General features: G+C 31.9%; 3 protein-coding genes across 3 annotated transcripts; all 3 read right to left on the bottom strand.

Annotated features, from left to right (window-relative positions):
* Positions 1 to 502: 502 nt before the first annotated feature.
* On the bottom strand, positions 503 to 1,425 carry LOC124827283 (germin-like protein subfamily 1 member 7). Its single transcript, XM_047300306.2, has 2 exons — positions 1,289 to 1,425; positions 503 to 1,200 (listed from the first exon to the last, which is right to left on the bottom strand). Exons 1-2 carry the CDS (start codon positions 1,404 to 1,406, stop codon positions 650 to 652), a joined length of 669 nt encoding a protein of 222 aa, XP_047156262.1. The 5' UTR covers positions 1,407 to 1,425; the 3' UTR covers positions 503 to 649.
* A 3,094-nt stretch (positions 1,426 to 4,519) lies between these two features.
* LOC124827284 (Ribosomal protein L9/RNase H1) lies at positions 4,520 to 8,797 on the bottom strand. Its single transcript, XM_047300307.2, has 6 exons — positions 8,638 to 8,797; positions 7,567 to 7,752; positions 7,346 to 7,480; positions 6,899 to 7,015; positions 6,494 to 6,598; positions 4,520 to 5,132 (listed from the first exon to the last, which is right to left on the bottom strand). The coding sequence occupies exons 2-6, from the start codon at positions 7,711 to 7,713 to the stop codon at positions 4,968 to 4,970; spliced, it is 669 nt and encodes a 222-aa protein (XP_047156263.1). The 5' UTR covers positions 7,714 to 7,752; positions 8,638 to 8,797; the 3' UTR covers positions 4,520 to 4,967.
* Positions 8,798 to 12,477: 3,680 nt separating this feature from the next.
* Positions 12,478 to 21,714, bottom strand: LOC124827278 (glutamate receptor 2.5-like). The gene is made up of 5 exons (XM_047300302.2): positions 21,456 to 21,714; positions 14,389 to 15,653; positions 13,976 to 14,273; positions 13,342 to 13,742; positions 12,478 to 13,070 (listed from the first exon to the last, which is right to left on the bottom strand). Exons 1-5 carry the CDS (start codon positions 21,712 to 21,714, stop codon positions 12,591 to 12,593), a joined length of 2,703 nt encoding a protein of 900 aa, XP_047156258.1. The 3' UTR covers positions 12,478 to 12,590.
* Between the last annotated feature and the right edge of the window lie 258 nt (positions 21,715 to 21,972).

Raw genomic sequence — 21,972 nt, 5'->3', positions numbered from 1 at the left:
TTAAAACGATTTAAGGTGAATTTTCGAGAAGAAATATATACTATTTTTCTTTGATAAAAGATTTTCGTAAGAATCGAATACACATAAATAAAAGTTGACAGAAACTATGGTACAACTCGCAAGATAACTCAATATATGTGTAAGTTTTAATTTTTAGGTTAAAAATAAAATGTAAATATTTTAAATAAATTCTGCATTACTCATGGATAAAACAAGTTTTATTTATAATCTTCAGGGTTATCCATGATCTCCTAGCTAACTAAAAGAAATTCAGTGCAACTTAACATATTTAATTTATAGTATTACATATTAGGGTTATGTTCAAGTTATTTGATTGAAAAATTGATCTATAATAGTGACTCTCAATCTTTCTTATTACACTCTGATATACATTCAACTTCCATGTTTTATTGTTGTGACTCCTTCTTCCACATCTCGAAAGAGGATTTCTAAGCCCACTTTCGATTCAAAGATTCAAGACATTCTCAATGACATAAAGAAGGATGTTAATCTTATATAACAAATTAAATGGAACTCCAAATACAGCAGAAACAACATACAAATATAAGTGGGAAGAATTTTTATTTATTGCATAAAGAAATAATATATGGGTAGAAAGAGGAAATGAATACAGTGAATGAATAATGAACTAGTGGTTGTTGTCAGTCCAGAATTGCTTTTGAAGGTAATCGATTATGCTCTTATCAACTTGGAAGGCTTTGGTAAGAACCTGAGAAGAAACAGAAGGATTGGACTTAAACAAAGCGTTGGCAATAGTGATAGTTCCTGGATTTTGACTGCTGAGAGCAGCGACGGCAACGGCATTGCCATAGCCGACATTAAGTTGGAAATGAACGAGACCGATTGGGAAGACAAAGACATCACCCTTGTTCAACACTTTGGTAAAGAGACGGTTGCCATCTTGATTGGAACTCACAAATCCAACATAAAGAGTTCCCTCAACAACAATAAGGATCTCTGTGGCCCGAGGGTGAGTGTGGGGAGCGTTTAAACCCTTTGCTGCAAAATCTATACGAGCCATAGATATGCCAAGTGTGTTCAATCCTGATAGCTCATCAACAAACACCTGACTCACTTGTGCTCCAAGTGGGTTCGATGTATTCCCAGCTTCCACGTGTCTGAAGAAATCTTCTGCTTTCACTGCTTTTGGGTCTTTGCAAACTTTTCCGTTCACAAATACTGCAAATTCACCACAATCACTTTTCAGTCTCTAATACTAATAATAATCTTACCCCATTATGTAAATAATTTATTTCTATATACGTACCAGCACTCTTTGTGTCATTCAAAGCAACACAAAAATCTTGCAGAGGGCTTGGATCATAGGCTGAGGCAATGGACGACGTTAAAGCCAAGATTGTCACAAGGAAATACACACTTTTCATTTTGCTTCTGCACTCTATTTCTCTATGATTTTTGATAATTGATTGTTTCTCACAGCGCTTTGCTATTTATAGGGATGAACCCTTTGTCTAGCTTATCATTCATCTTTACCTCCAATTCATTTTTTATTAGTTGAAGAACCATTCTTTATTACTAGCAAGATGTTCCACGTCAAACTAAATACCTCGTCCAATCGGCCTTCTACCCACTACGTACTTGTTCTTCTCTAATATTCTTAAATTATAATTTAATCAAAAAGGCATTAGCCTCGTCAATCACAACTTTATATTTGGTTGCTATCGATTCAGCATACTTCATACTAATTATAAAATCCTTTCCCACTGCACGAATCATTTATTTATTCATCAACAATTTTCTAATCAAATATTGTGCCACATGACAAACTTCTCTTTGCTTTTACTTCCTATCCTGCAATACACTCAAGGAAATATGTTCTATCTTTGAAAGACTCCAAGACAATACAAACCAAATCAACCTTTTATTTCATAATAGGATATACACCAAAATACTTCCGCTTAACAAGGAAAAGGACAGAATCTAGCACAAATTCACACGAAAAGAAAATCACAACACTTATTCAATTAAAATAATACAATCTCTTGTATTCTCAAAAGTATTAGTTGCATTTAAAAACCTTAGAGCAAAGCTATATTTATACAATTAAGAAAACACTTTAAAGAAAGCTAAAAGGTATTTGATAATATATTTCAAGCATTAATCAATTACCTAACCAATTCTTTGTGATGATGAACCATTCCATCACAAATTTACAATCGTATGCTTGTGCTCGATCAAAGAGTAGACTAGGGAAATGTTCCTTGTCCACTTTAAAAGAAAAAGAAGTGTTGTAATTAATATTATGCTAAATATGTTCAACTTGACAGAACACTGAAATACTTCCGTTTTCAAATTAAATTATCTAATTAGGTCAATAAATAATATATTCTATAAAAATTTTAACTAATTCGATTTTTTAATTAAATTATCCAAAACCTTCTAATTAAATTATCAATCCCTCTTTTATAATAATTATAACAATAATAAAATAATATAAAAACTATAATTATATATATATATATATATATATATATATATATATATATATATATATAATCTTATAATTATCATAATCATACATTTTTTTATATAAAAACTTAAGTATTTATATAAACTATATTTAATATCAAGATTTATAATTGTTTGTTTTTAGATAATAATATTTAAATGTTACAATACCACTTAATACAATTATTCATTTATACTTTATTATATTTTCTATTATTTATACTTTACATTGCTTATATAAGACCTGCATTAGCATTCATTCATAAACACGAAATTGCCCTGAACTGCTTCCTGATGAAATGCAGAATCCCAGTTTTAGTTTTCATGCATAACCTTCGTTTTTAAAATCCTTCCTTTCATTCTCATTGCATATTCTATTTTATTAGGACAGGCTATGGTTATTTCATGCATTGATTCTCCACAGTTCTCATTTTTAGTTTTTATAGAATTTTCATCAAACAGTTCTAAAAAGTACTGTACTGAATTATTTCCTGCATTTGTAATTAACCAGGTACATTCCATTGTAGATTCATATTAGAATTACTTAATCATCTGTGTTTTCTACTTATTGCTGTTAGCATCTACATTGCAATAATCATGTACATTGTATATGCATAATATTCTTCCATCTTTTGGACTGAGATCATTACAAGCATAACACTCATTTGTGAGTCATCCACTATATTATATTAGTGGGAAAATGAAGTTTTTGTTTGTGGATATGCTTAAGTTGTTGTTTGTATTCAATCCCATGAGTGAGTAAGTTTTTAGATTAATAATTTTGAAACAAACTCATCAAGTAGGACCATGTTCTTTTCTTTAATATTTTTTAATAGCTTATGATATTCATTGATTTGTATATTGATAACCATGTTCTTATCTTCTATCATTTTCCAACAATAATAGTTTTTAATAACAAATCATTATCAATAGTGTATTTAATAACAAATGGATCTAAATACATCTGGATTCCTTGTAGGAGAAATACTCATCCACATCTTCAATAATGTATTTAAAAATAAAAGGATCCAAATACATTTGACTTCCTTGTAAGAGCAATTCACATCGCACATATTGTTAGATAATGCACTAAACAAAGTGTCATGACATACTTTATTCACGTGTAACTAGTGTACAATATACTTTTGCAAATGTACTGAAGTTGGATTTGGAAGTCACAAGAGTGAAATCCATTCCACAGATGTCCAACAAAGCATACATACGTTCATGCCAGCATAAAAACTTTTGACCAATGAAACAATCAATCTGAGTTGTAGCAACAATGTTTGGCTTCCTTGGTGTAATGTTAGTGTCAATGTTCATGATGTCTGTCTTGTTAGTCCCAGGTCCTTAAAATCATAGCAAACGTCAGAAGATATTATAGACAATGTGGTTTTCTAAGACATGAATGAACGTTGTCCTCTGTAGTATATTACATAAACTCCTCGGGATACAAAAACAAGTGGAACCAAAGATCACAAGAATTAACGACAAAAAAGAGTCATGATTAAAGATAGAAGAGATATCTATTTATGGAAAGTGAACACTCACTAGGTAACAAAAGAGACGGATGCATGTAATAGAGAAAGGAGAAGCAATGTTCATGTTATCATGAAAGCCAAGGGTCCCACAAGTCAACCTTCATGCAACGCAAAAGCAAAACGTCGTACAAACCAAGGGTCAAACGCTCACAAGACCGATAACAAGAAAATATGGATAAGACTCCAAATATGTATATCATCCAAATACAGAGAAAAAAAAAATAAATGGTACAAAGGACATGAACCTCCTTATGCACACGGGAAAAAGAACAAGAACATACATAGAAAGCTGAAATGAGAACCACAACTTTATGCGTACAAGACCCATCACTTTTCCTACCCACTTCGAGTATATGAAGCGGTATTATATGTAAACCTTTTGAAAGTGTCAGAACTAAACAATGTAGTATTAGTTGGCTTTTCTAATACCCAAAATGCGTAACAATATCTTGTCCTAGAAAGAGTCAAATACACAAAGCGCAGCCCTCTTACGAAAATGCTTTAACTTATAAAAGTACTCAGATTTGATGTACATTTTAGGGTTGGAAATATCCACGTCTTCCATCGGTATTTGCTGAGCCAAAGGATGTATACTCCGCTACGTCTCCAAGACATTACATTTATCACTTCCAAACCAGCCCCAACCCCTATGGACTCTAATTTGAAGTTGAATGATCTGTTCATAGATTGGAAGTGATAGATAAACAAAAAATCAATTTGACAACGAGCTAACTTTATGTAAAGGAGTGTCAAAGAACATGAGATTTCACTCAGTCATAACAGAATATGGAAAAGACATTGTTAAATGTGTCAACATTTATGTTTTCTATAAATAAAAACATGTCAAACTCTTTTAATCCCCGGGTTTAATTTGATGACTATCAGCACAAAGCAATAATTTCATCCCCTGTGAACGGAATTCCACAAGAGAGTGATTTATTTACTCCTGATTTTAACTTTCAAACTCCAATTAAGCTTGCCCTCTGGCAGGGGGATAGATATTGGTAATCGCAGTGGCACCTCATATTCTCCCAACGTCGATAAAGGTGATGGAAGATGCAGGTTATCGGGTGCAATGTTCACGCAGAGTTGTCTCGCCACCTTAAATTAGAATAATATATAAAAGTCAGTAGCATAGAAAGAATGAAGAAAAAAGAAGTAAAAGGAAGAAAGAAGCGTACCCTTCTAGGAATGAACATTTGGCATACATTTTGGTAATTTCAGACATTTGATCTAAATATGATTTTCTTTGAAATAGATCCTAGTTTGGTGATAAGACACTAATGTTTAATTAAATTAAATATGGTTTGCAAAAGAAATACAAAGATGTAACACCCGTGAAGAATGATCCAAAGAGAGTGAGAGAATTGGTTAAAGGTGATAGTCATGTGGCAAGCAGTACAGAAAATAAAGATTTGCACAAAAGTTCACGTATGAGGAGAGAGAGCATAAAATTGTGTGGATTCATTCAATGAGAACGTGTGTGGTATGACCCTTCTCTCTGCAATCTTTTTCTTTGACCATTCTCTTTGTCCCCTTTTCTCTTACCTAACCTCTCTTTCTGGAAATTCCTTTTCAGGAATGGCTCTCTCCCAAATTGACATCCCAGAGCTTATGACCTCTGCAGCCACTGTTTCATTGTTCTGTTTTTTTTTTTTTGTTGCTGTCAAATAGTTTTTTGATTGCTGTTTCAGACCCTATTCTCTTCTTATTAATACAAAAGCATATTAAAATTCCCTTCAACTCTAGCACTGTTACATAAGACCTAGGACAAACATGGATTCCTTCAGTTTGAGAATAAGGAAGGATGTTAGAGACAACGACCAGCAAGATCTGTGCATAGCTATTAGACATTTGAGTCGCAAATGAGAATTATTTTCATAGAAATTCTTCACGTGGCAAATAAAGATTATTTTTAGAGGAATTCGTCATTTCCAACAGTCATATTACTTTTGCTTCTTTTCTTTTTAACATTACTCTTTCCTGTATACTTAAACCGACCCTATTTCATTGATAAAAGAACAAGTAGATCTCTCTCCCTAGTTTTAGTACCATGGCAAGATAAGTAGTAGGGTAAACATTAAAAATATCTCAGAAACTGCAATATAAAAAAGTTAGTTGATAAAATTAAGTGAAGGCAAAGAAAGAAAGGAGAAAATAGAAAACTATTTGATGAAATAAAAGACAGTATTAATTCCTGTTTACACTGATATTAGACTTCAAATCCTAATTCAATAAGGAAACACATCATGAAAAGTGAAAACCATTCATCAGTGGTCGATATTCCAAAATATTTTTAAGATGCAATAATAATATTATAAAATATTATCCCGATATCTAACAATCATTCTCTATTTCTGAATATTGACAAGGGTATACACTCTAACAGACGATACTCTTATTTTTAACTTTTTACTTATCAGCAAAACATTTCAACTACAAAGAAAAAGAACAAATATTACCTCAGCCACAAGATTGTCTTTTGTCACAGCAAAACGTAATTCCAAGGGGTCAGCTTTGGATTCACGTGACTTGGCCTTTTGAACATCAATTAACCTCCGCAAGACCTATTAGATCATCACATCCAGGCCCATATTAAAAACTTAAATATCAACTAGCTAGTTTTAAAATGAAATACTATGAAATTATCAACTATACATTTCTATTTTTGAAACTCAGCAAATAAAATCTTCACTATAATCACAAAACATAGTCTAAATTGAGGTTTAATTAGTAATACATAAAAAAATGTAAGAGCAGTAACCTGTATTCTCAACAAATATTATAGAAAATGAAGTTAATTTCCCCAAGGATAGCAGAAATAGTCTAAAACAGCAATGAAAAGCTTTAAAGAGTAGACTACAAACCAGCTTAGCTTTATCAAGACGTAGTGCAGCTCTTTCATACTCTTTCATCTTATCTTCCTTTGATTCTTTAACTACAGTGACATCTTCTTGTTTTTCTTCCTCAGTTGGTTGATAGATCTGAATCATTTAAAACATAAAACTTCCAAATGGTGAATACAGAGAAGAAAGTTATGTAGACTGCCTATGCACCAAGAAAAGCTTAAAATATTGACAACATGAACCACACGCATTCACATAAACAGAGAAAGAAATGTTAAGGACACAGTTGTCTTATAAGGATCAGATATCTACAGCATTATCATATCATGAATTTAAAAGTTTATTCCAGAACATAGTAAACTAAATAAAATTGAAAGTGGAAATCAATTTATCTAATGATGAATGGCATTGACCAGGAAGTAGCACATAAAAGTAAGTAAAACAGAGATTAATGGAAAAAAAACACACCTTGCGCTGCTCGTTGAGAAGATAAGCAAACTTATCGATGTTAGGGAAAGCAAGGAGCTTAGGCATTAGGTGGTTGCGAAAATATCCAGGGGCAACTTTGACAGTATCACCTGCCTTTCCCAGCTTATCTATGTCCTGTAAATTGGAAATATAAACTTTCAGAAAATTGAATTAAATGGAATCCCATTAAACAAGCATCACAACTAAAGATAAATATTTACAGTTGTAAGGATGACTTGGAGCTTCCTCTTGTAACGAAGCCCTTGGGAAGCAAACAGGAGTGGGTTTACCACAACATTATCATAACTGATATCTCTAGATCTAATGATCTTTCTAACACCATGTCTTCCAAATTGAAGATAACCCATTCAGATTTGGATTCAGATACACAGTCACCTTTTTCCTCACTGTCAACATCCAAAAACAAATTACTATCAATATGACAGTTTCAAACCAAACAAACTCATCTCTTCGAAACTAAACGCTTTGGTTGGACATTCTTAAGAATAACAACAGCAATGAATCTTCCCGTGCTATATAGTTTCACATAATACTAATGTTATAAGAACCAAACTATAAGCCAAAGACAGTTGGATAACCCGTAATCAAACCAATCAAACAACAACATTGATGCCTCACTGGTTTGATATCCTGTTGTTCCGAAAATATGGTAACCTTACACATTAAGCACACAAATATAATCAGTACCCGAAAACCAGATGTCCGCTGGTAATATTATTGACAGTAAATAATAACAAAAAAAAGTTCCACGCTTTTTTTTTTATCTTTTGAACCTTGTTTTTGTTAAGTTACTTCAGATGCAAACATGAAAACCAACAGGTATACTTACTATAGCATCACAAATTTAACCATCAACCCATTATGAAACCTTAGTTTGGAAGCATTTCATCATATATATGGCATGTGAGTAAGCATGTTCATTAAATCCCCACAGTAAATATAACGCCCTTAACACAAAGCACCGACCAACTCTAGCATGTTCACACATTCTACCCAAACATAGATTGGAAGCAAATATAAATAACAATACAGCACTAAAGTTTGCCAACAAGAATAAAAACCGTTGAGAACACAGATATTGCTACGAACCATTTTAATTCTTCCTGGCCACGGGGAATGTGAGTTGAATTATATTTTTTTTTGCGGCAACAGTAGCATTCGCGGGTCATGATATGCATAAAGCGATTAATTTTAAGACACTGATTCAGTGTCGGGTTTCGATGGCAACCAACTAAGATGAACTAAAGCAAATCAGATCAATGGAGACTTACCGTAACCAAAGAACTCAATTAGGGTGTGGGCATTCAAAGCCCGAAACTTTCTTCACCGGGCTTCCGTGAACGCAGAGTTTTGAGCTGAAACTGAAAGGTTCAATGTTGGACCTGGTTATAGGGTTTAAAGATGTTCATTGAAACTTCAAAAAGGTAAAGTCTTTGTTGTTTACGTGGCTAATTCTATGGGCATTTTATTTTACAACGTCTACCTTTTTTATTAATTGTTTTTTAAAACTAATTTTAGAATATATTTATAATAATTTGTAAATGTTCCAAAACTTTCGAATATATTACGTATATTTTAAAAGACATTATGATCTACTTGAATAAGTTAATTTATAGCGAGTTAAACAAAGCAAAAATATTTGCTTATAGGTTAAAATTAATTTATATTTAAATTAAAAATAAAAATATAGATAAAATTATTAAAAAAAAATTATGTAAGTTAATTGAATTATTTTTTACTTAACATACCCGACCCAAATACCCAAATATGTTAAGGACACTATTCATCAACCTTTCATTAGTAAAATATAAGCAGTTTTATTATCTTTTAAACAATCATTAAATGTTTTTTAAATTCTATATCCAATATTTAGATTTTTACTTAAACCACATAAATGGCATAATAGATACAACATTTCATCATGAGTAAAAGTTATACTTATTCTTTTACATATAAAACACATTCACTTTCAATTCATACTATGTTTGTAACAAACTCTATAAATCTTAAATTTTGAAATCTCACAAGATTAAGCTTCTACCCATTAAAAAAAAATATTTTTCATAATTGCTAACACGCATAGAAATAAGTCTAACATAATAAATTTAATGAAATTTCAGTAGCATTTTACATTGGTCTCTAAAATACACAAAATGAAACTGATCACGGATGACCACAATCAAATATGCATCTCAAGAACAATACAAAGTGATCTCAACTGAAATTTTATGAAATTTATCTATAAACTCCAATGCACACGTTATACCAAATTATGAAAAATATTTTTTTTAAATTGTCCGATCGAACAATTCAAGATTTAATACAAACAATTAAAAGTTTAATCATTTGTGTTAAATCTCAAACGAGAACTAAGTTTCACTTAGTGTTTACTATCATTTCATATTACAAACATTTTCATATTTTAATGAAAAATAAAATGCCAAAAATCACACTAAAAAAGTTGTCTAAGTTAAAAAGAGTACAAGAAACATACAAGATTCAATAACACATAAAAGAAACAAGAAACAAAGTATAATAGCAAAACTAAACAATTCATCTCTAATAATCCATGAGTACATTGCAATGTATATCAAAACCAAGAAACTAACCATGTTGGAGGAAGATGATGTCAACAATGGAAAGTGGAGAACTTATCGTTATCGTTGTTTGAAGTGCTAAAGCTTCAATAGTGCATGAAACTGAAATGAATCCACCAAAACTAAAAAAAATCGCAACCAAGTGATGAATCATTATTTTGTCCTATTCACTTAGTTTTCCGCACCAAAATTAATTGGTGAATTGTGCACAATTGTCCATTATTTTCTCAATTTTTCTATTTGGGCTTAATTTGACTAATGATTCATATTTTAATTAATTTGCATTTATGAAAACTTTTTAATCTTCGCTTAGTTGGTTAATTTGTGTTGGATTAGGAGTGAGAGGAGCGGATAATTATTGCTAATCAGGAATTGGAAGCATTGCAATTGGAACTAGTGGTCAACCTATCTTTAATTTGTGATTTAATTGGCCTTTAATTTGTGTTTTGAATTCGTAAATCTGTTCACAACCCCCTCCCCCCATTACGTGTTTGATCCTTTGACGAAACCAAAATTGATCATTGAGAGACAACCTAGGAGTCATTGCCTAGTATACTGCATTTGAATTGCACAATCAATTTGAGTCGAGCGCAACATCAACATCACCAAGGTAGCGGACACACATACATTTAAGGTAAATGGTTCAAAACTAACCTTTGCACTTCGAATCACTCTCATCAACAAACTGTTCATTCACTTAGAAGTGGCAGAGTTTTAAATCATGTCTAGGACATTGATCCTACATGGAAAATCAATTTCAATCGATAAAACACTAAGGAAAAATATCATCCAAGGTAGTGGAAACACTTTCATTATAGGTAAGTGGCACAAAACTAACATTTGTTCTTCCTCACACTCATCAAGGAAGTTGTTGGTTCAAGTAGAATTGAAAGAGTGAAGAAATAATGTGGCCGAACTGTTTTAGAAAAGTTTTGCAGGCCATATGGCATCGGATCACATGGAATTTAACATTTAATAGCCTTTCAATGTTTTATTGTAGGTTGTCTGACATCTTATGTGGCTAAATTTTCATTTTCGCACCCAATATTTTAATGAATTTACCACATTTAGATGTTGAACCATTGACCACCGACGTGTAATTTGTACTTTAGCAACTCAAATGTCTTTTCAATTCAACTTCGAGTGAATGCAAGCAATCATATGATGTCAGAATGAAGGATTTTCGATGAAAAATGGATATATGATGTCGGTGGGTGGTATATTCAATGTGTAGTAGATGGTTTTATTTATAACAATGCCACTGGTCATTTTTTAAGTTGTTTTTTGTGGTCTGACATTGAACACGTGACATGGAAGGCCTTGTTTCACACTAATGAAGAGTGAATAATAGTGCGTATAAGTTCAACCTACCTAAGGAGTACGAAGTTAACGCCACCTTTAATGTCACTTACCTTAATCCTTTCACAGGTGGAACTAATGATGAGGCAACCCTTCAAATTTGAGGTCAAATCCTGCTCAAGAAGGAGGGGATGATCACATACCTCTAGCCAATGGGCTTAGTAGAATAATATAGCCTTAGAAATTGTGGGCTTTGTGTGTAAGATGTGTAAATTCGGGTTATTTGAGTTAGCTTGGGCCTCAAGCAACCCTGATTGTCCATCGAGTGCTTTCCATGTGGTATGTTACGCGCCTTCTTCATGTGAGAAGCATTACCTTGCCACATAGGCAAGTCACAGTAGCGACATACTCTCTTTTGACTCCAAAATTCAAATATCCTTTCTGAATTTCCCTTTTCTATTGAAGAAGCTTGGCTCTCCTTTGATTCTATAAATAGAGAAATATCCCTCTTGTAAAAAATGCTCACGAATAGTAAAGAAACTTTGATGATATTTCCTCTCAACTTTGTGAGCCACCCTTAGGATAGGTTCTCTCCTATCTTGGCTTCCTCTAGCCTTCTTTAACCTCACTTGATTGAAATAGTCTGGTCAATGTTTACCTCACCACTCTTTTATGGTCGATATATGACAGGTTATCCTTAGTAAGTTTTGCTTTGTCCTGTTTTTTAGAATTGTTTCTACGATAATAAATATTATCATCATAAGCTAGCTTTATATTATAGAAAAATTCATGTAGTTCTCTTTCTCAATTTTTCTTCATTTTATTTTATCTACTATAAGGTTCCCCAAACATACCCTCTAGATTTACAACTTAATATGCATATTCAATAAACCCTATATTCTATAAATTCCATGATAGCTTTATGTAATCAATTTTGCCCCGACTAATGAGTTGGAATATTTTTTCACATTTCACCAGTATTTGAGAGTAGTCATTTATAGAAAAACTCCATTATTGAAAATTTTCCGAACACCCGTCAAATAACATTTTTCTTTCTATTTGGGAGGGAGGTAAAGTAGAAAGAAACCACAAAGTAACAAGAAATATGTTACATAGGACTTTAACCTCTCAATTTTTTTGTAAAAAACAATAATAAACCTCTTCCACTATTTTCATGGATTACTCCTTCATAATTTGGTGCATAAATCTTTTTATCTTTGTATATCATAACATCATATTGTCAAGGTATCACAAAAAAAATGTGCATTGAAATCATTAAAGTCTTTAGTACTAGAATGTTTTGTACAACAATATGAAAAATTAGTAGCTTAGGAAGAATGAGAAGCCAATACAACATCAGTGACCTCAACAGCCATGGTACTTTGTTGACTATTAATGGTAGTCTCCTCTGCATTTCCTGTTATTGTGGTAGTAATTACACTTCTAATACTCCCCCATTGTAGTGTTGAACAAATCCATGTAAAAGATGCACTTGTCCATATATAGATTCTCCTCAATGGTGTCAATGTTACATGTATATAGTTAGTGAATGTCTCTACATCATTCATGAACACACAAATCATATTATATAACAATGCTAAAATAGAAACAACAGCACAGATGCAAAATAGGCCAAGGAAAGGTTGAAATCCTGTTGATGACCCATCTTTCATTTTGTTATGTAAAGGAGAGCAACTTGAATTGCCTCCTAACATCTCTTTTTCTAGTTCTTCTATCTCTCCACTCTCTATCACTTTCAGCAATGCCTCAGATATGTCGGCAGCCAGATTGGAACCCTTTGGAAATACCTGAGTAATGAAACACAAAATGTACAATTTTCAAAAATAGGGAAAAGTTCTTTTAAAAAATAGCAGATGCAATGTTAAAAAGGTGTCTAGGTTTGGTAGGAATGAGAACTGGGGAGTGCACGTAAGATAATGATTGTTAATATTGGCAGTTAATACAAGAAAACAATCATTATGTTTAAATTTCAAGTTTTCCTTACAATTACCCTATTTTCCACTATAGTACCAAACATATCATAAAATGGAAAGGAAATAATGAGGGAAAGAGACCCACAAAACCTATGCCATCAAGCTTGAAAGTGTTGCCTGCTTTGATGAGACCCTTGCAGGAGTACTTTGCCAGAAATACCTTTGTATGAGGCGTACTAAGGAAAGCTGCTTCAATATACTTATTTTGAAAGGCATTAGGGTAATCACTTACGGAGTAAATTTTTCTGATGTTCTCTGGCTTGAAATTTAGTACCTCAGTCAAATACTTCACAATGAATGAATTTCCATTACAACCAACCGGGGAATTTCTTTTCTGAAGGGTTTGGATATCTAAAACAGATGGCACTAGCTGTGAAAAAGTCATCATTGAAGTCAAACTTGCTGTGAAAGTACTGGTTGCAATGAGGATAACGAATAACCATGGTGCCATTACAGTTCGAGCCAAAGGGCTTCTAATTGGTTCTCCTGCACATTATTAGATTTGGAAATGTTCCAAGTATTAGGGATAGGATTGTGATAAAAAATCTTTGATTAGTATCATGTCATATGTATGGTGAATATTGCTAAGGAAACAGATATAATTTTTTTGCTTCTTACTATGTTTGAACTACCATCTCAAGTACCTCAAATGAGTATTCACACTCTCTAAGAAAGGAAAGTTACTCTTATGAAGTTGAACTTTGTGTTAGAGGACTTACTATGTGCATAGAATATTACAGTGACTAAAAACCAAAGCATGGACCCCAATCCTTTTAGTTCTGCATTAACTTGCCTCTCAATCAACCAAATGACCAATCCAACAAAAATGTGCAGTGTTGTCATCATCAACCACATCTCTTTCGTGAAGGCATCAAAAAACATCCATGCTTCCTTTGATTTTTTTGATTGCTCTGGAACCACCATGTTCAGGCCAGATTCAAGATATGGTTGTGAGAAGTCCACTAAATGATATCTGTATGCCATTATTGATGTATCTCCGACAGCAGCATCCAATGTCTATTCCAGAAAAAATTTAAGATTTGCACTATATGAAATACAAAATTGCAAAAGAAGAAAAAAAATGTAAAAAAGAAGAAATGTGATTGTTGGTACTAGTTAATTGCTACCATACCTTATTGTAGACTTTCTCTACCATTTCATCATAAGAACCATTGAAGGGAACAAATGTGTAATTCAAGTCATAAGGCAAAGTATTAATGGCTGCTTTGAAGACATCAATTGAGAAACCGGTAATAGAAGTGTTATTTGTGTTTTGATCATATGTCACATTTACAAATTGATGAAAGACACCATTTGCAGGCACTGCTATTTGCAATATCTTCTCCTTAGTGTTGTGAGTCCATCCCTTAGGAACAAACTGCAAGCCACCTGGCCAATAAATTGTACTCAAAACTTTAGTTGAAGCACCATGTGTCTTCATTATCTCTCGTAGTTGTTCTGTAACAAGGCTTTTTGTCAAACCTAGTTCTGGAGACCATAATCCCAACTCTCTGTAGCTTTTACCTATCACATTAATTATGCTGAAGATTGGTGATTGTTGTAATTTTCTATTGTTGGAGAGATTAGTTTTAGATAATTGTTCAAGGTTAAACTTCCACTGTGATTTCCTTGTAGCCTGAGCAACAACCCAAGTTGCATCATACGATTGTAGTGCAAAGAAACTCGGGCTAATATTATCTTCTTCAGCGAACTCCAATGCGAATCTTCTTCGAAATTTAAACTTGAATCTCCTAAATTTTTCACTTGTTTCAATGAAATGTGTCTTAAATCCAATAACTCCTTGCATGTTAATGATAACAGTTGAGTTAACCGAATCAAGAAGGCTAGCAACCCCATCTGGGATAACCCAAACAGAATCTTTTTCCATCAAACCCATTTGTTTTGCTTTCTCAAATAGTATGTTAGCCATTTCCAAAGAAGATTGCAGAATCAAGAAGACCCTATTACTTTTTCTTTTAAGCTTTTTAAGCCCATTTTCAATGGTAGATTTTGGGTCTGAGAGGTAGGGCAATGAAGGGAACTGTAAATGATCATCAATCTGAGAGCCAACAAGTCTAAGAGAATAGGAGAGGTCAAGTACCATTTCTGGATCAAAGGAAAACATGTTATTGAGTTCATAGATTGTTGTCACCTTTCTCCATCTGAATTCTCCTACAATGGCTGAAATGCATTGCATATGAATCTTGATATCATTGCCAAATTGGATGAAGTTTGGCAATTGTGGAGACAACATCTCCATGTTGGATGTGGGGGAAGTCAGAGACAGTATAGGAATATTCTTTATGGTGTCATTTAACTCACTTGCAATTGTTGCTTCATTGTGTGTTATTGTTCCAATGAGGGCAAGCACTTGCTTGCTCTGTGTGAGATTCAAAGCTATACATATAAAACCATCACAATGTTACAATGTTTCATTTTAACAGTGTCATAACAACAGTCAGACAAAAGAACTCAATTAAAAAATAAATAAAAATTCAAAGATCTAATTATAAAAAAGAATCCAAAAACCCATTTTTTGCAATAGTAATTAAAATTTATCAAACAATTTATAGAATTATGAAATAATTTAACCATTATATATCCAACTTGAAATTTTTCTTCGCTAATTAAGTTGGTTTGTAATTGAACAAACCTCAACCTTTTGTAAGCTCAATTAAAATCACACACTTATAATTAAATTAGGGTTAAAGATTTATGAACATAGTGTAAGATTGTTATTATTTATCTAACCATTACATAGTACATCTAGTAGTTATTAAAAGGATATCAAAAAATTTTAAAGGAACTAAGTCTCAGAGGTAATTTCTTAAGTTTTATATATATTTTTTATATGCAAGGATGCTTCTTAAAACAATATAGAAAAGTCTAAGATAGAAGTATTCAAATATAATGTAAATTTTAGAAAACGCAGAAAAACTTTTGATAAGAGAAGAAATTAATAACATTTTACATGAATAAAAATCTAGAACATTTTAAAAGTTTATAGTTAAAATTTTATAAAAAGAATCACATAGGCGAGATGTAGTATATAAATACTTATGTACACTATCAGTTGATGCATATCAACAACTTACACACAACTACAAAATATACTACTTTCCACTACTACTTTCATATTCTATTATCTCTACAATTTTCTTTATCCATCGATTTATCTCTCACAACCTCAAAATATTATGAATGATAATTAGTTTCATGACATTTAATGAAAGAAGCATGTGTGAATTTTTTTTGCCACTAAAGTAGAGTAAATCCTTTTCTATTGATCCTTCAAATGAAACAAAAGACTTATAACGGTTGAAAATATCGTTATCTGTGATGTAATTTTGATACTAAATGCACCCTTTTCTACTTAGAAACTTGCTTGAAATCATGATTTTCTGTTAAGTTGTGTGAATAAGAGAGTTGAGGTTGAACTTAATGATTTTATGACTAAATTCCCTTGTTTTAGTAGGTTAATGAAGTGATTTGGAAGAGGAGTCAAAGTATGAAGGAGTCGGAACTCAAGGAGCGATCATAACTGTAGAAAAAGAGAAAAAAACGTAGTGCTAAAAAAATTCGCGAGGCTTGGGTGCCCCTCAGGGAGGCTTGGGTGCCAGAAGTGCACCGCACACCGCCTGGGCACCCCTTTTGGGTGCTTAAGCGCCAGCAAGTACAGCTCAACGCCCGGGCACCCCACTTAGGGCGCTTGAGCGCCAGCGACATGGGTCGGACCTTGTTTTTGTTTTGATTCGACTCTATTTAAAGGACCCAGACGCCCTAGGTTTTGTATCTTTGGCGGAGGGAGTGCAGCAGCACACTCTTTCAGTCTCTGGAGACGAATTTGGATGCGAGAGCTTCCATCTTCTACTTTTAGGGTTTTTCTATCTCATTCTTCTCCATCATTCATCTAGTTTCACCATGTCTATGGTGAACTAAACACTATTTGTTGTTGGGGGATGATGTAACCTTGTGAACTCTCATGTATTTGAATTGATTCTTAATAATATATGTTTTTTCATTAATTGTTAGAGTAATTCATCTGTTGCAACGCTTGCTTTGTTTAACTCAATCAATAGCATGATTTATGAATTGCATGAGTGCTGGGAGGTTCCTTACAATTCAGGTTCTTGTTGAATTACTCCCAAGAGTAATATTTCTCAAGGATTAGGGTATGAGTCTTGGTCGTCTTAAAGCTCTTGATATTCACATTTAATTACTACGAATGCTAGGAATTGCATGAACTAGTGATTAAGGACATATTTATTTCGCCGAGGGATTGTGTTTAAGTGACTTAGTGAGTGACGTTAACATTAATGCATAAAGAAGAATTCTTACATACATGAGAGTGAACTTGGTGAAATCTAACCTCAACAACCTACTCATCTCATATAAAAAACAACATCCGTTCATCAATGTGTTATTCTGTTATTGATCAAACTGCATTTTTTTTTAATTTTCTGTCTTTGCACCTGAAACCAATGATCTCGTTTTCTCTAAGTCTTAATTAATCGAGTTATCACATGATTGTCTAGTGTCGAGAGTCTCTTGGACACGATACTTAGTTTTACCATTTTATATTATTTGTGCGATTTGATACTATCCATATACAAAAGACCTAAGACTTTCTATATTTTTTTCTTTATTTACATTTCATTCAAACATGCGAGTACAAATTTCATCAATCTAGAAATTGCATCATGCATTCTAAGATAAACACATAAACAAATTAGGCATTATATCATTAGAGCCCATGTAGCAGAGGGGAATTGTATCACAAAATACGTAAATGTTAATAATGCTGATATCTTCACCAAACATTTTTCTAAGGATAAGTTTTCGTCAATATATAGAGTAAACTAAGCATTTTTTATGAAAATGTTCTTTGATATTTGTTTGATGTTATCTATTATGTACACATGTGTTGATAAGTAGTAGACGTTTCTATATCACACGAGGGTCACCGTTTCCTAAAGTTTTTTATTTAATTTTGTATACGTATTTTAAAATTATATTTATATATTATTATATTATTTATATTAACTTTTTAAAACTTCTTTCAAAACCTCACGCGCAACCTAACCTCGAGTTTTTCTTCTTTCTTTGTGTACCTCCTTCTCTTTCTCACCTCTTCCTTTCTATCTCAAATTTCACTACAATCTCACATCCTTTACGAAATCAAATTACACTAAGGTGAAATTGAAGAGTTAAAAATATTTTTGACCGATCAATATCTCATCTTCCTATTCTTTTTTCCAAACAATTTATTTCCCTTTTGCATGTAATAAACTTGTTTACTATGTATCACTCGATGTTGATAAATTCATCCTTTTCTAAATAGGTGAGAGATAAATTTATATTAAAAAAATTATAATAAAGAGCAAAATAATTGATTCTTTTTTAAAAAAGAAGGCTTGTGATGAAGATGAAAATAATGCATCTACATTAATTATAACTTTTTATGATTATTTTATGGTATGATAAATAATAATCATATTTTTTTATCATACCTTTTTGAGTAGACAAAATGAAAACAAAAAAGGAAAAAATAATTTATATATAAAAAATCTGTTTTGACATCCCTAAAATTTTATCCGATTTTGTCACTGGTGTTGATCATGTTTTTTTATATACATGTTTAATGGTAATGCTCTTTTTTTTTTGTTGGTTTAATTGATTAAAACTTACAATAATTCATTATATTAAGTATATAGTATATTATCTTAAGTGAAAAATCAATTATTTTTTCATCAGTATATTAAAACTTACAATAATTGATTATCTTTAGCTATATAGTATTATCTTAAATGAATAATCAATTATTTTGTTCATCAATATATGTTATTTGAAAAATTAATTGACTAGACTTTAAAATAATCAATCAATCATCTTACTTTGAACACATGTATTGATTTGCAAAAAAATTAATTATAGAGTATATTGATCGATTAAATATCACAATTTCAGTTTTATATTTGAAATGATATAATCTATTAGGTGGGTAAATTATCAATTATTTAAATAATCTATATTGTATGACCGTATGCGAGAGAACAGACGGTCGTTTAGTGTTAAACAATCTTATTATCACAAGATTATTATTAACGCTAATTATTCAAACCAAAACTATAATCATTGACAATTGGTTTGTAATTAGATAGCTATTAACCAAAATTTATTTTGAAAATTATAAAACAGGTTTGAGGTAAAGAGATATGTGATTGCATTTAATACACATTAATTGTTATAACTGTCGAACTTTCACTAACTTTGTCATGGAATAACTTAGACAGATAACCTCCTAGTTTGATCGAATGGACATAGGACGAAAAATGACAGACAAAGATTTGGACATTAAGACCCATAATATAGTAAACATATAACTTCGACCTCATAAGCGAAACATTACCGAAGGAAATAGAAGACAACCTAACGGTGACCACAAAAAACATGAGCACAACTACACCAGGAGAGTTGGGCAAACAACAAGATCCTATGAAGCTGATCAAGGAGATACAGCGCCAAATCCAAGAAATGCAAAGGTGCACGAAGCGGAGTTAGCAGCATTGAGGGTCGAGATCACGGTCACATGTCAAGAGAAAACAACCTAGCATTTAGTGTTAGATAGTCCTATCCTGTCGAACCTATACAAGCAGATAGAGCAACCAACCAAGACGATTCACGCTATTAGTTTGTTACCTTTTACCCCAACAATCATGGAGACATCCATGCCCAAGCGGGGGATTCTCCCGATGTTTTGAGAAGTATAACAAGTCAACTGACCTATAGGAGCATTTAAGGATATGTTTGTCAATGTGATGGCCTTCTACATGATGAGTGATCCTGTGTTGTAAGATCCGAGAAAATAGAGGTCTTAAAAAGAAAGAAGTTTTGAGACTTTGGATTTTTATTTGGAAATTAGCGTTCTTGAGTATACACTTTTGTTAGAACATAATTGTTATGTTATTTGTTTTATTTTATTTATATTTTTGCCTAGGGGCAAAAGGGTTTTTTACCTTTTATTGATTAGGTGCAAAAAATTAAATTAGGGAGGTGTAAAAAGGAAAAAATGCAAATTAAATAATATGAAAAATTAATGAAAAGATATTATGTAAATATTTTAGAAGATTTAGTTGTTTTTATTTTAAAAATTAGTTAAATGAAAATAGAAGATATAATCTTAATGAGTTTAAAGATTAAAAGAGATATTATTATTAGACGTTTTAAAAGATATTTTGAGATATTGCTAATTAAAAGATATCTTAAGATATTAGTGGATGTAATTAGATATTATTATTATTATTAGATGATGATGATGATAATAATAATAATAATATAATAAATTAGAATAAAATATATTATTATAAGTGAGAAAATATTAGAGATAAAGTTGAGTTGATTTATAAATATTAAGATATAAAGAGAAGGGAGTGGTGTGTTTTAGAAACCCTAGAAACTCTAAATCAAAGAAAGAAAACAGTAGAAGAGAGGAGATAGACATTTTTGAGAGAAGAAGAGAGAGAGAGAAACATAACTCTTACAAAAGTGCTAATTGTTAGATGACCTAAGTTAAGTAGAATAGACAAAACTTGAAAAAGACCCTTATATTAAATGTATCCTTGTCATATGATTTAAAGTTTACAATTAACTTAGAAAAACTCTCTACGGGGACAATGACACAAGTACTAATCATTATCGATGTGTGAAATCCTTTTCTTATGGTATTTTTGTTGATACAAAGAAATCACAAAGATAAAATTGTGTTCTCATTGTCTTATCACACCACAAATTAGAGGATGTAAATAATTAATCATAAGCCTCTAAAAAAGTTCTAACTCGAGGTTATTTATAGCATGCAACTTTCAATGGTAATTTTCTATTGTATTTATTATGTATGATTTAATTTAAAATACAATTAGTAATATTTGAAGGATGACAAGCCTTTTAATATAATATAATATATATATATATATATATATATATATATATATATATGTATATATAAATTTTAAATTTTGTAAACATGAGAGAAATCACAAAAAAACAACCATTTGGAGAATCAAATTGATCATTTACAAAAAAAAAAAACACGAGAAAAAACAACATAGAAAGAAAAAAAACTGGACACATTAATGGGACCATACATGCTGTTGTTGAAGTTTGTTCCTTAGAAAAAAAAATTGGTGGAAAGGAGATTACCAGTGGATATTGCTGTAGCCGAAATCCCCTTGGAATTTTGAATATTCAATTCCAGCTTTGAACAACCGAAGCTATTGAACTCTTGGACTGCAATTTCCATGGCTACTTTCTGTTGCTTACCCATTAGTGAATCCAAATCAAGAACAACACCTATGTTCTTAATACGAGTGCTTAGGCACTGGTGTGTTGTTTCATTAGCCAGTAGAAACCCTGGCCATGCAAACAAATGCAACACAAAGAAGAAGATAGTCCCTCCCATTGGAGCAATAAAGAGTAATTTACTTTAAACATTTGCATTAATATATAGTAGCCCCCACATTCTTTTCTTGACTTCTTCATACTTTGACTCAATAAACACACCTTAACTAATTCATTCTACTTTATTTTTTTATAAGACATTTAACACATATTTCAAGAAATGGAGTTGAGAAACTACATTCCCATGTTCAGTCCCTGTTTTGAAAAGATATTACAAGGGATGGTTCATTTTCACATTAATACAAAACCTTCACATTAT

This window comes from Vigna umbellata, chromosome 5 (assembly GCF_029865625.1).
Source record: "Vigna umbellata cultivar VRB3 chromosome 5, Vumbellata_1.0, whole genome shotgun sequence".
In the NCBI taxonomy this organism is placed as follows: domain Eukaryota; kingdom Viridiplantae; phylum Streptophyta; class Magnoliopsida; order Fabales; family Fabaceae; genus Vigna; species Vigna umbellata.
The sequence above is the reverse complement of the archived record's forward strand: the minus strand, read 5'-3'. Positions and strand labels throughout refer to the sequence as shown.